Below are 13,425 nucleotides of genomic sequence, written 5' to 3' on the forward strand. Positions count from 1 at the left end.
CGGACGGTTGGGGGTGTTTTTTTTGAATGGGGGGGGCGCCCTGCCCTGGCTTGGGGGGCTTTTTGTGGGTTTTTTTTTTTTTTTTTTTTTTTTTTCTTTTGTTTTTGAATCTTAGGACACTCCTGCCTGAGGAACAGTGTTCTTCAGAGAGCTGTCAGACCAGATCCTTATAGCTTGTGGAGGTGTGGCCATGTGGGGTGGGGGGTGGGGCCTGACTAGGCCCCCCTGCTGGGTCAGTGTACACACCTTGCCTGCAGGCCATGGATTGCTCTCTCTGGCAGCTGGTGATGGTGGTGACAGTGCTGTGCCTTCTAGCAAGGGCACAGCAGGTGCTGAGGGGTGAGAACTGGCTCTGCCTGGCTACACTGAGTTCAGGAAAGGGGCCTGCTTGGCTCCCTCTGGCCCTCAACTGAAGGTGAGTGGGTGTGCTTGGGTGTGCCCAGGAGCACAGACGCCTTCTAGGCTGCACACCCACAGGTGTCCACACTCTGGGGCTTCCTGTTCCCTGCAGCTCCTCTGGTTTTCCATGTAGGAAGCTGGGGCTGTCTTAACACTTCTGTGGCTGGACCTGAGTCTCTGGAGGCCAGAGCAGACAGTACCGAGTCTCTCCACTGTCTTGGGGTCGTAGTTCCCCAGACCAGTGAGCCAAGTTCTCGCCCTCTTTCGGCTTAAGAGGCTTCTGTAGCACTGCTGCTACATCATGCCTGACCAGAGCACCCCAGATCACTTTTAGCCATGGTTTTTGGAAACACAGGCTTGCCCAAAAAGCAAGAGCAAAGTATTTTAAGTGGAAGGCCAGTTAAAATCAGCTGGCTCCATTTTGTGCGAGGTATGGAACTGTAGCTCCTTGTGCATGGAGTTAAAGGGCATGCCACCACCTAGCCCCATTTCAGCCCTGATGTGATTATTCCTTGGGTCTCCTGTAGCCCAGGCTGGCCATGAGTTTTCCACTTAGTCAAAGCTGGCCTTGAGCTCCTCGTTCTCCTCTTTTGCCTCTACCTCTCCCCATGCTGTGATTACAGACCGGCCCTCTGTCGGTGTAACTGTACATGAATAGGAGTGGTTGCAGGGAATTCCCACCAGCTAGTAGCATAAAGATTTTATGTGTAAGAAGGCTGCTGTGTTCACTGGTAAGATGATGTTTTCCAAGTGTGGTTCTCTGAGAATACCTTCTTGGGAAGATGATGAATTATTCCACCTGGAGCTGTTGGCTCTGCCCTTCAAGAGAAGGCTCTGTAGCTCTGAGGCCTCCAGTGTTGCTAGCTAGACAGAGGGCCCTGCTCAGATCTGTTCTGTGTTCTTGATCAGGGCACAGGTGACACAGCATATCTGTGCTTGGGGGAGTTGTGTGTGGATTTTTGTTTTTTCTTTTTCAAATTTTATTTATTCTTTGTTATGTTATATGAGTGTTTTGCCTGCATGCATATAAGTGGACCACATGTGTAAAGTGCCCACAGAGGCCAGAAGAGGTTGTTAGATCCTCTGGACCTAGAGTTACAAATGGTTGTGAACCGCCATGTGGGTGCTGGGAACCGAACCCGGGTCCTCTGTGAGAGCAGCTGGTGCTCTTAACTTCTGAGCCATCTCTCCAGTGCACCCCCCCTTAAAGATTTATTTATTTAATTGTATGTGTATGTGTGTGTGTGTGTGCCTGAGTGTATGTATGTGCACCATGTGCATGCAGGCATCTGTGAGCTGCATTGTGGGTGCTGGGAACTGAGCCTGAGTCTCCTGGAAGACCAAGTGCTCATTAGACCCCTGAGCCATCTCTCCAGCCCGTGCTGTGGATTTTTCAAATTGATGACCATGAAATAAACTGAAACAAGAGCTAAGGGGAGTGAGGCACCAGTAAGGCGCCTTGGGGCGGGGGGTCTTTGAAGACAGGGTTTCTGTGGCCTAGGCTGGCCTTGAACTTGGGATCCTTTTCTGTCCCTTCCTTAGTGCTGGGAACACAGGCAAACCCATAGGGGTATTTTGAGAAAAGGTTTCGGGTAGGGTAAGTTGTCTTTTCTGTGATTGAAGTTGTGACAGGTGGTACGGGTGACTCTGCCAGTGTTGACTCTTGTGGTGTATGTGAAGCCAGTGGGGCAGAGGCGTGAGCATTGCAAAGGACGGGGCTTGTCAGTCAGTGTGGGTGAGCCTGGGCTGTGGCCAGTGTCCTCTGCTCCTCCCTGGCGGTGCCTGTCAGGCCTGTGTTGTCCCTGTAGCTCTGTGCGCACTGAGGTGAGGACTGTGGGAGGCACCCGGGCCGACCCTGTGGGCATGCTTCCATGACCTCCCCAGCCAGCCAGGCTCTGTAGGGGCTTTGGCCACACAGTAGGTGTGGTTGGAGGTCTTGACCTAGGACCTTTCATTGTTGTCCACATACGGCTTGTAGAGCTTGTGCTTTGCTTATGATTCGCAGGAACATTACACAGGATGCTCTGTGTCCCATTTCACTTTCCTGGGCACTCTCACTCGGCCCTAGCAAGGGTAGAAACTGGTGGCCCACACCTGTAGTCCCAGTGGAGGATGGCTTTGGCTGAGGTAGGAGTTTAGGGCCAGCAGAGGCTACGTGGCAAGACCCTGTCTCATTAAAGGTGGCGTTGAGGGGAGTGGAAGGGAAGAAGCAGCTGTTGGGTAAACAGCCTTTCCCCTGGGTCTGGGGGGTCTAAAGGGTACACATGGCACAGCTTTTGTAGAGAGCAGAACAGTGGGAGGCTTGGCTCCCAGGCTGTTGAGCTCCCTACAGACTCCAGATGTATCTTCACTAACGAATACGGTTTGCTGATTCTTAAAAGCCAAGTAGGGTACCAGGCTGCTGGAGTCTCTGGAGGCCCCTCAGAAATACATGAGCTGAGCCAGGCGTGGTGGCGCACACCTTTAATCCCAGCACTTGGGAGGCAGAGGCAGGCGGATCTCTAAGTTCAAGAACAGCCTGGTCTACTAGTGAGTTCCAGGACTGCTGGGGCTACAGGGAGACCCTGTCTCAAAATAAAAAGAAATACACGAGCTGGTGGCATATGCCTTTAGTCCCAGCACTTGGGAGGCAGAAGCAAGTGGATCTCTGAGTTCAAGAACAGCCTGGTCTACATAGTGAGTTCCAGGCCAGCTGGAGCTGCAGGGAGACACTGTCTCAAAAAGACAAAAAAAAAAAAAAAAAGGGGGGGGGGCTGGAGAGATGGCTCAGTGGTTAAGAGCTCTGGCTGCTCTTGCAGAAGACCCAGGTTTGATTCCCAGCACCCACATGGTGGCTGACAACATCCTTAACTCCAGTCCCAGGGGAATCTGATGCCCTCTTCTGACCTCCACAGGCACTGCACGTCACGGGTGCACACACACATGCAGGCAGTGCACGCCTAAGTACAGGTCCCATCACCCACTGCTGCTAGTGTTGGCCATGGGCATTCTGTCTTCTGGGTGCTGGAGCACCGGAGCCTAGGGCAGTGGCCCGGCTGTGAGCAATTACACTTGGCTCCAAAATGGTGCTTTATATGAAAACAGCAGAATTACACTCGTCTGCTCGCCTGTTTTCCTGTCCAACTCTGAGTCACTTCCCCTCTGTCCTTTCACATGCACCCGGGTGCTCTTCCGTCTGGGGGCACAGGGAATGTGTGGGTGCTCTGGGCGAGAAGGCGCTGACCGTCTTGAGTTGGTTATGTTGTTCACTGCATTGCTCAGAGAAGGGTCTCAAGTGACATCACAGTCTGTGGTGGGGCTGCTGCACTTGGCCATTGAGCTGGTGACCGGCTCTTCTGCCTGTAGGCTCCTGCCCCACCTCCACTTTCCCAGCGCTTGGCCTGGGCTCAGACTTTCAGGCCTGGGGCTTTGCTGTGGTGCAGTGCAGGGTGGCAGCCTGAGGTGGTATGTGGTGTGTGACTCCCCTTTGAGCCCAGTTTTGCCATGGCAGGTGGGAAGCTCTGTCGGTGGTACTGGAACATGTGGCCTTGGGCCAGGAAAGCTGTTCGCACAGACAGGCAGAGGTTGCCTGGCCCATGTGTGCAAGTCCAAGGGCACTCTCACATCGGCAGCGTCCATTCCACACCATCTGGAGTAGTGACTTGTGTAGTACCTAGACCGGACTTCAGTTTCCTTCCGTTTGGATGCATTTAAACAGATCCCACTATCAGCAGCTCCAGCCCAGGGCAGTGCCGGCTGCCAAGCAACAACTGGTTGTCCCTCCATATCTCCCAGAACTGGCATCCTAGACAACATTCTGGAAGTCGCTGTCCGGGGATCACAGCACACCACCAGGGAGCCTTTCAGCCATGGAGGACCATGGGAAAGTGTGGGAGGTGTCAGCGCGGCCGCCTCTGCCCTGTGCGCCGCCTCTGCCCTGTGCGCCGCCTCTGCCCTGTGCGCTGCCTCTGCCCTGTGCGGCCGCCTCTGCCTGGTCTTCCCTGTTGCCTAACTTGAATTATGTGACTCTAGTGCTGTGCAGAGTGACCGGCGAAGCCGCTGGGGCTGCATGGGATCAGTCAGCAGTGGGACGTGTGCCCAGAGCCCGGGAGAGTGGGGTCAGTCAGCAGTGGACAGTCCACGAGGGTGAGGTCAGTGGCACGCTTGATGGCCTTTCGAGCACGTCTGAGCCTGCCTAGAGACAATGCTTTGAGCGTAGTGGTGTCACTCCATTTCTGAGGAGGAAGGTTCAGAACGGGGCAGGGAGAAAGCCAGGCTGCAGAACACTGTGGGACGTGACAGTTGGCATCCTTTGGCCTTGTCTGTGCCCAACCTTATACTCTGTCACAAAGGTTAGGAACCACTGTGGTCCCTCCACAGCTTGTACCGAAAGCCTCCGTTGTTGCCGGAGCAGCAGGGAGCAGGCCTGAGGGAGTGCCTGGCTTCTTCTTGTATGGAACAGGTACCGTGGAGATGGTGAGTTGGTTTCCCAGGAGCTGGACCCAGACGGTGACTGTCCACATATATGGCTTCACTCAAAACCCTGTGCTTCCTTTCCTGAGATTGGTCCTTGCCAAGTGAGGCCTATGCAGGTGCCACCCAAGTCTGGGCTCTGGGGGCCTTGTGTGAATGACCACCTGTCACATGCCCAGCATGGTATATGCACTCAGGTCTCCCTCCCTCTTCTAATCTTGTTCTGTTTTTGTTTTGTGTGCTTCACAGTGAGTGTTGAAAAGATAGACCTGAAGGGGCTATCACACACCAAGAGTGACCGAAGCATCGAGTGCTCCTTCGAGGTAAGACGCTGCTTCCCCTCTCCAAGGCTCTGAGGGAAACGCTTGACCACATGGGCCTTTCCATGTGTCTGCGTAAAAGCTGTGCCTCTTGTGCCACACGAGTGCCCAGTGAGGTGCTGTGCCTGTCTGGACTGTGTCCCCATGGCAGGCTGCTGGGGAGAAGCCATGCTCCGGAGCACTCATCTCACGTGACCAGGACAGAGGCTGCACCTGTTTGTGGCCTGCCTCCCTGGAGGAGGGAGACATTGCCGCATTACTCTGGGTGTGGAAAGAATGAAAGCTGGGCCGTGGTGGCACTGGGCACTCAGTCCTGATTGCTGGCTGGGTGCACGACCACTCGGGTGGTATGGGGATGTATTGCAAGCAACACATCATGAAGGGTGGGCTGTGCTGTGAGGAAAGACCTCCACAGGGGAGCTGAGGTCATCCGAAGGCCGCCTCACCTGCTGTGCTGTTCAGGGAGCCTGTCCCCAGCTGCCTCCAGCTCACTGCACGTGCGTCCCTAGGATTTGGCCTTTAGCTTTGTGGTCCAAGATGGCAGCTAGGGCTCCGGCCCTTGTAGTTTGATCCTGGACTGCAGGGTACAGGGTTAAAAAGAGGAACATGCCTAAGGGTAGCCACAAGAGCATCCACTTAATTTTATAACAAAAATTCTGTTTCTTGGTCTCACGTAGCTGCAAAGGAGGCTGAGAAATGCATCTCTGGCTTGTATCAAGGTTCTCTTACCACCCAGCATGGTGTGACAGGCGCTTGACTATATGTTGTTGAACATGGACAGTGATGGAAATATACCCAGCAGTACTGGAGTGTACTCAGGATGAAAACCTCCTATACTGAGTTCTGTGAGTCATGGGCTCCTTTCCGAAGAATGTGCTGCATCACATACTTGAGCCTTTGTCTCTAAAGACCAGCTTGTAGCACTGGGTGGTGCTGTGTGGGGAGAGCCCTTGGCATCGTTAGAGGCTGTTGATGGGTGGTAACACCAGAGCCTCAGCTCCGTGGATCCACCATCCCCAGGGCTCAAGGTCCTGGGGGCAGCGGGTAACCTGGGACCCTGGCCATGTTGTAGTGGCTGCCGCACACCTGGAGGCCTGGGGGTGTTTGAGAATATGGTCAGTCTTTCCTCCTGGTCTTGCTTTAGTATGTCCCGAGAGAGACGTCAGGACGGTCCAGTAGAATAATGTGCGTGAAGCCATTTGACAACCAGGCTTGCTTCTGCCCAGTCTGTCATGGTGGGCTTGGATTGCCCTGGTGCTCAGTAGGAAAGTAGGGCTGTGGCGTGTTGTGGTGCCCAGGCCTGCTTACAGTTTCTTCAGGAGGACGTGAGTGTTGGTGGAGCAGCTGGACCCCGCAGCTCGATGTGGCCATGCTGCCACAGACTTGCTCAGTGCTCATACCAGTGAGATGCTTTCTGCCCAAGGGTCTAAACTGGCATGTTGTAGGGTGCACATTGTCAGGAAATCTTGCTTCTCCTGGCACATCTGGAAGTGTTGTCTTACCTGGGAGATGGAAGCCCCTACCGTCCAGCAAGCACTCCAGCTGTCTTGGGGTGCTGACTGGTACGCATCAGGAGGGCATCTGCTCTGCTTTGTCAGGTGACCAAGGCCCACAGGAAGAATGTTGCACCAACCTTAAAAGCTCTGTCTTCCATGACAGTGCCCCTCCACCCAGGCAAGTCAGCCCTGCTGTTCTGCCATCACAAGATCTCATTGTGTTGGGCTGGAGAGATGGCTCAGCAGTTAAGAACACTGGCTGCTCTTGCAGAAGACCTGGGTTCAAATCCCAGCACCCACATGGCAGCTAACAACTGTCTGTAACTCCAGTTCCAGGGGATCCAGTGCCCTCTTCTGACTTCTGAAGGCATTGCACTACACAGGTGCACTTACCTACATGCAGGCAATACATGCACACACATTAAAAAAAAAAAAATTTTTTTTTTTAAAGATCTCATTGTGTTGTACTGGGCAGGCCTTGATTTGGTGTCCTGCCGTGCAGGAAAGCAGGAAAGTGGAACCCCTGCACCTCTGGCCTCCAGCATCTCCTAGCATTGTTCAGATGCAGCAGCTACCAGGGACCGCAGTTCTAAGAACAGGGCCAAGGACAGTATGAGGAAGAGGGTGTGCTCTTGCGCCCTCCACGCACAGTGTTCAGCAAACACAACCCCTAAAAAAGCCTGGTGGAGTTTGTGTTTTAGAAACGAACAGAGTGGTTTGGAAATGTCTGTGTAGAACTGGATGATGAAAGCAGATTCGAGCAGAAGACCCACTAGACCCAAGTTCATGGCTCAGCCCTGCGACCCCAAGATGGCACAGAGACTTGGAGAAGACGGGCCTGGAACCAGCAGCCCATGAACACTGGCCTCGCCTTAGACCTCCCTTGCAGACATCAACTCAGGAATGACCCCAGACTCAGGGAAGCTTCCAGAAGAAAGCTTTGTGAGACTAGCTAGGGAAAGGTTTCCGAGTGCGGTACCAAACGTGCTCCATAAGTCACAGCTGGTAACTTGGACCGCATCGCCGTAAAGCTTTTCTCTAGAAGGCTCTAAAGAGAACAAGGACACGAGCTGCAGGTTTCAAGTCCAAGCTGATGAGGAATTTATATCCAAAATACAAAAGGAAGCCAGGCTTGGAGGCATGTGCTTTTAGTCCCAGCACTCAGGAGGAAGAGGCAGGCGGATCTCTGTGAGTTCAAGGCTACGGGGAGACCCTGTCTCAAAAAGACCAAAGAAAGAAAACATGTTTTAAAAATGGGCAAAGGATTTGAACACAGCACCAAACATGCACAACTAGTCAGCACTGGGAAGGCGTTCCGCAGCCTGATGGTAGGGAATGCTCTTAGAGACCACAGAGCCTCCCCATGGGAAGGGCTGGAGTGAGAAGGATGGCCTTGTGATGTGGGGAACTGGGATCCTGTGTGCTCCTGCTGCTGAGACCAGGGATGGCTCAGGCTGTGAGAGTGACAGCTGAAAAAGAGGACCCCCATGCAGTGGTCACGTTCTTAGCCTTCCAAAGGCGCCACGTGCACTGCTGAATTTCCCTGCTCCAGCGTGCAGGGAATGCTGAGGGCCTGCCCAGGAGCACAGGGAGAAACACTGCTCAGCAAGAGGGGGAGCTGGGGGCTGGAGAGACGGCTCAGCGGTTCAGAGCACTGACTGCTCTCGTACAGGACCTGGGTTTGGTTTCCAGCACCCACATGGCAGCTAAAACTGATGCTGTTTTGATGTCTTTGCACATTGCACACACATGGTGCACCTGTATGCAGGCAGGTGAGACACAAATACACATAAAATAAAAACAAAATTTTTTTTTTGTCTCTTTGAGACAGGGTCTCCCTGTAGCCCCAGCTGTCCTGGAACTCACTATGTAGACCAGGCTGGCCTTGAACTCACAGAGATCCGCCTGCTTCTGCCACCACGCCTGGCCAAAATAAATTTAAAGAGAGGTTTGAGCACTCGGCCCATTGGCCCTCTGCACGCGAGGTTGTGCTGTGCGGACAGATCCTTCTGAAAAGGTGTGCACTTTAATCCCAGCACTCCAGAGGCAGAGGCAGAGGCAGAGGCAGGTGGACCTCTGAGTTCGAGGCCAGCCTGGTCTACATTGCGAATCCAGGCCAGCTGTAGCTACAGGGAGCCCCTGTCTCAAAAAAGACAAAAAATAAAAACAAAACAAGAAAACACCAAAGCAAACAAATAATCCCAAAAGAATACTACTCCATCGTGCAGAGGGCAGGCCGAAAGAATACTACTCCATCGTGCAGAGGGCAGGCCAAAGGAATACTACTCCATCGTGCAGAGGGCAGGCCAAAGGAATACTACTCCATCGTGCAGAGGGCAGGCCAAAGGAATACTACTCCATCGTGCAGAGGGCAGGCCAAAGGAATACTACTCCATCGTGCAGAGGGCAGGCCAAAAGCTTCCGTGGAGAGGGTGGGGTCTGCACTGGGTGTTGGGGTGCTGCGGATGACCTGCCCACTGTCCTGATGGTTGGTGTGAGATGGCTTTGCAGTTGCTGAAAGGTCTGATTGCACCCTACATGCAGCTCCCCATTAACTGTAGATCCAAACAGAACATTCTCTTCCTGAGGTGGGCTCTAAGGTTTTGCTGTGTAGCCCAGGCTGGCTTAAAGATTGCCATCCTCCTGTCTCATCCTCCCAAGTGCTGTGATCACAAGTGTGGCTCATCACACTGGGCTTCAGAATCTTTTAAAAAGTTGCTTGAGAGTCAGCCTTCTCTACAGCTCCACAGATCCCTCACTAGTGAGAATCAGTGGTTGCCTTTTGTGGGCGGCAGCCGACTGCAACCTTGCTGTGCCTCCATCACTGGCAGAGCTTCTGTAGGAACTCCTGGCTGTGGGGACTGGTCACTTCTGAAGTGACATGTCAGGAAGTCACATGTCCCTTGGGCTCTGTGTGCTTTGGGAGAAGCCCAGGGCCTCTGTCTGCAGTCCTCTTGACCTTGTTCACCATAGCTCTGGTGGTGGCCGTAGATATTTTCCAACATCTGAGCAAAAGGTCCTGTTTTATGTGAAGATGTAACTGGGTCGCACTGATTTTAAGACTAACCTGCTACAGACAGGGGTGATGTTACCTGCTTTTTCCATGGAATTGGTTTTGAGCCAAGTCAGTTAAGGAAGCAAATTGTAGAACATTTTTAATATAAGATTAGTTTGTAACTGTACACGGGGATGTATGTTTGCACTCCATACACTCTCCCAGTTGGTCTGTTGCCTGTTCTGTCGGAGCTTATCTTTGAAGTTTGTGCTTTCATCCAGGAGCACCTTGAACTAGCCAGGTGTGGGGACACCTGGACCACCCACTGCCATCCAGAGCAGTGCTGGGCCCTGCCTCCCCCTTTCTCACCCATCCTTGTGCTCCCTGGAGCTGTCTTTTTGTTTGGTTGGTTGACTGGTTGGTTTTGGTTTTGAGGTAGGGTCTTACGGTGTAGCCCAGGCTGGCTTGGTCCTCTCTGAGGTTACAGGAGTTGTCCAAGTGCAGCGGTTACAGGTGGGAGCTTCCGTCTTGAGTGGATCATCCACTTGAAGAGTCCCTGGTGTCCTGGGCACCGGGCCTGTGACAGCGCTGATGCTTCCTTCTGGAGATGCCCCATCTGTTGATGACAGGCTAGCCATGGCTTTCCCCAGGAGCCTGAGAGCTGTGCATTCTGTTTACCCTTGGCTGGTCCTCTGCAGCCCAGAGTTGTACATCTCTGAGAGTCTTGGTGCCGTCTCCTTCGTTCACCCTTTGGGGCTCATGCTGTCTACTGTGCCGGACTGCTGCCAACCCCCGTCAACTCAGCAGCCTCCATCACCTTGGCCAAGCTCTTCTTTGAGACCTTGAGAATGTGCGTGGCTGTGCTTGGCCCTCCAGGTCTTTTCCTTAGATGGCTTCGGCTTCCGTAGGGGCTGGGTGGGTGAGTTGGGCGCCTGCTGCCAAGTGTCTCCAGGGCTGGGGCAGGTCCTGTGGCTGGGGCTTCATCTGGTCCATCTGGCCACACCTGGCTGATGGGGTGAGGCGTCTGGCTGTCCGAGGGTTCTAGTCATAGGTGCTGCTTGGAAATAGGAAGGGAAGCCAAGTGTGGAACTGGCCCGAGCCTGTGTGTCGCCTGCATGTGTGTCGCTTTTCGTGTGTAGGGGATGTTTCAAGTCGGTTCCGTACGACGCTGCAGCTCTTGGAGTGGGTGCCTGGAGACGCTGCTTCTGTGCTTCCTGAGCCATGGCATGAGTGGGTGGGGGACTGAACGTGAGTGCCGAGGCCTGGGAGCAAGGCTAAGTCCCCATCCTGCATCCTGGCTGCCTTGTGGACCCCAGGAGCACACATAGGGCACAGTCCCCTCATGGCAGGGATTGGCTGCCACTTTCAACAACACCATCCTGTTGTCCTGGTTTGACTATGGATTTCATGCCTTTGTTGAGTTAGATGCATCCATCCAGTGGGACACTTGGTGGAAGAAGATGAGCTAGAAACAGGTGCCAGAGGCACAGCGAGCACTCAGCTTGCTAGCAGTCTCTGCTCAAGGCTCTGGGTGATTCAGGTTTTCACCTTGAATTGAGGTGTCTCAGTGTGGATGTGTGCTAAACTCATGAACCCCAGCCTCCGTGGGGCTGTTGGAAGACATAGAAGTACCAAGGTGTCTGCCCGTTAGGGATGGAGGACACACTCCTCACAGCAGAGAGCTCAGAGGACCTGCTAGGGCGAACAGGACACACAGCTCCCGGGTTCCTGGAAAGCCATGGCCAGCCCATCATCAATGGATGGGGCATCTCCAGCAGGAAGCTCAGCGCTGTCATAGGCCCCACTCACTGTGAAGTAAAAGGTGAAGAGATGGCCCTCTCTCCATTTGCTCTGGCTTTGTGAAAGCTGTCCCAGCATGCTAGCTGCTGAGGCAGACGTGCTGCCCCACCCTGGCCTAATGGGTGCAGGCTGCTTCCAGCACAGCACCCCACCACTGAGCATCCAGGTTGCATTAGCCTCATGCAGGGCACATGCTGCCATCAGGGAGAGAAGACAGGAGAGCACGGCCTGAAGACCACAGCGTGAGCTGGGCCACACATCTGTCTCCAAGCCCTGCATGTCTCTCAGACTCCTCTGACCCCATGCAACCCTCCTCTGTGGAAGACGTCTTCTAGGCCACTGTTGGGATTTCTACCCCACACTTATCTTGATTGCAGGCTGAGGCCTGGGCTCATGGTGCCACAGCTACCTCACCTGTGTGGCACAGAAACCTGCTTCCAGGTGAAGAGCTGAATCTGGAAACTTGATGCTGTGACCAGCATCACTTGGCTTAGCTACAGGGAGAAGGCAGCTGGTGGGTAGAGGCCAGCCCTCGGTGCTTGAACTCGTGTACCAGTGACTCAGTGGTACTGGAATGGACTGGTATCTGAAGCTCAATGGGCTTGGGTCATGTGACTGTTCTCTTCGTAGCAAGTTGTGGCTTCACTGGGCAGCTTGTTAACAGCTATGGGTCCTGGGTGCTGGGCTCTGAAGTACCTGGTGTCATGGTTCTCAAGGCTTGTTTGTCTGTTTTTAAGGTCTTCTGGTCTGATTCTTCAGTAACATCAGTGACCAAGTCTTCCTCAGAAGTGACTGAATTTATTTCAAAGGTAAGTTAATTAAAGGGCTTTTCTAATGGTGAAAAGTGTCACATGCCCTGGTGGTGGCTCACACGGCACTGATGTAGTGGCTCCCTTCCTTGAGCTGCCATACCTGGCAGCAGTTCCCAGATCTGTTCTGAGAGGTGTACACCCAAGCCCGGGCGCACATCCTTGGGGAGGCTGGGACGTGCCCTCTGCGCAGCTCTTGGTACCTTTCTCTCCCAAGCCTTGACTCTGTTTCTGAACTGTGGGACCATGTGTGTGCACATATGTATTCATATTATGTTTAAAGTACTGGCCCAGGCTGGGTGTGTGCCTCTAATCCAAGCACTTGGGAGGCAGAAGCAGGCAGATCTCTGAGTTCAAGGCCAGTCTGGTCTACATAAAGGGTTTCAGGCCAGCCAGGGAACATAGTGAGACCCTGTAAAAAAAAAGTACACTGGAGCCAGACGTGGTGGTGCACGCCTTTAGTCCCAGCACTTGGGAGGCAGAGGTAGGAGGCAGAGGTAGGTGCATCCAGCCTGGTCTACATAGTGAGTTCCAGGTCTGTCGGGGCTGCAGGAAGACCCTGTCTCAAAAGTACCAAAAAAAAAAAAAAAAAAAAAGTACATTGGCTCAGACCATAGCAGTGACCACTGCCACAGACAAAATATGCATCTCAGATGCTCACACTTAACAGACCAGTGCACTAAGATGCCTCCAAAGTGGGTCTTGTACTTCATTACAGAATCACGCACAAACCAAAAGGTGGTGGTGTGCACCTGTGATCTCACTAAAGAGACTGAAGCAAAAGGATCAAAAGTTTAAGGTCAGAGGCTGGAAGGTGGCTCAGCAGTTAAGAGCACTGGCTGCTCTTGCAGAGGACCTGGGTTTGGTTCCCAGCACCCATATGGTGGCTGTCTGTAACTCCAGTTCCAGGGGATCTGACACCCTCTTCTGACCTCTGGTCATTTCATGTGTGGGCACACTCACGTGCAGGCAATACATCCATACAAATTAAATAATTTTTTTTTTCTTTTTTATTTTGTCTTTTTGAGACAGGGTCTCCCTGTGGCCCCAGCTGGCCTGGAACTCACTATGTAGACCAGGCTGGCCTCAAACTCACAGAGATCCGCCTGCCTCTGTCTCCCGAGTGCTGCCATTAAAGGTGTGCGCCACCACGC

The 13,425-nt window shown here is 53.4% G+C and overlaps 1 protein-coding gene across 4 annotated transcripts in view; it reads left to right on the forward strand.

Moving 5' to 3' along the window:
* Zcchc14 (zinc finger CCHC-type containing 14) overlaps nt 1-13,425 on the forward strand; it is a 54,856-nt gene that overhangs the window by 30,615 nt on the left and 10,816 nt on the right. For all 4 annotated transcript variants that reach the window (XM_029567109.1, XM_029567110.1, XM_029567112.1 and 1 more), the window contains 2 exons: nt 5,101-5,174; nt 12,200-12,271. In XM_029567109.1, the coding sequence (XP_029422969.1) occupies nt 5,101-5,174; nt 12,200-12,271 (146 nt within the window). The remainder of the gene's footprint in view (nt 1-5,100; nt 5,175-12,199; nt 12,272-13,425) is intronic.

The sequence above is a fragment of the Nannospalax galili genome, unplaced genomic scaffold (assembly GCF_000622305.1).
Source record: "Nannospalax galili isolate Female #2095 unplaced genomic scaffold, S.galili_v1.0 scaffold459, whole genome shotgun sequence".
NCBI classification, from domain to species: Eukaryota; Metazoa; Chordata; class Mammalia; order Rodentia; family Spalacidae; genus Nannospalax; species Nannospalax galili.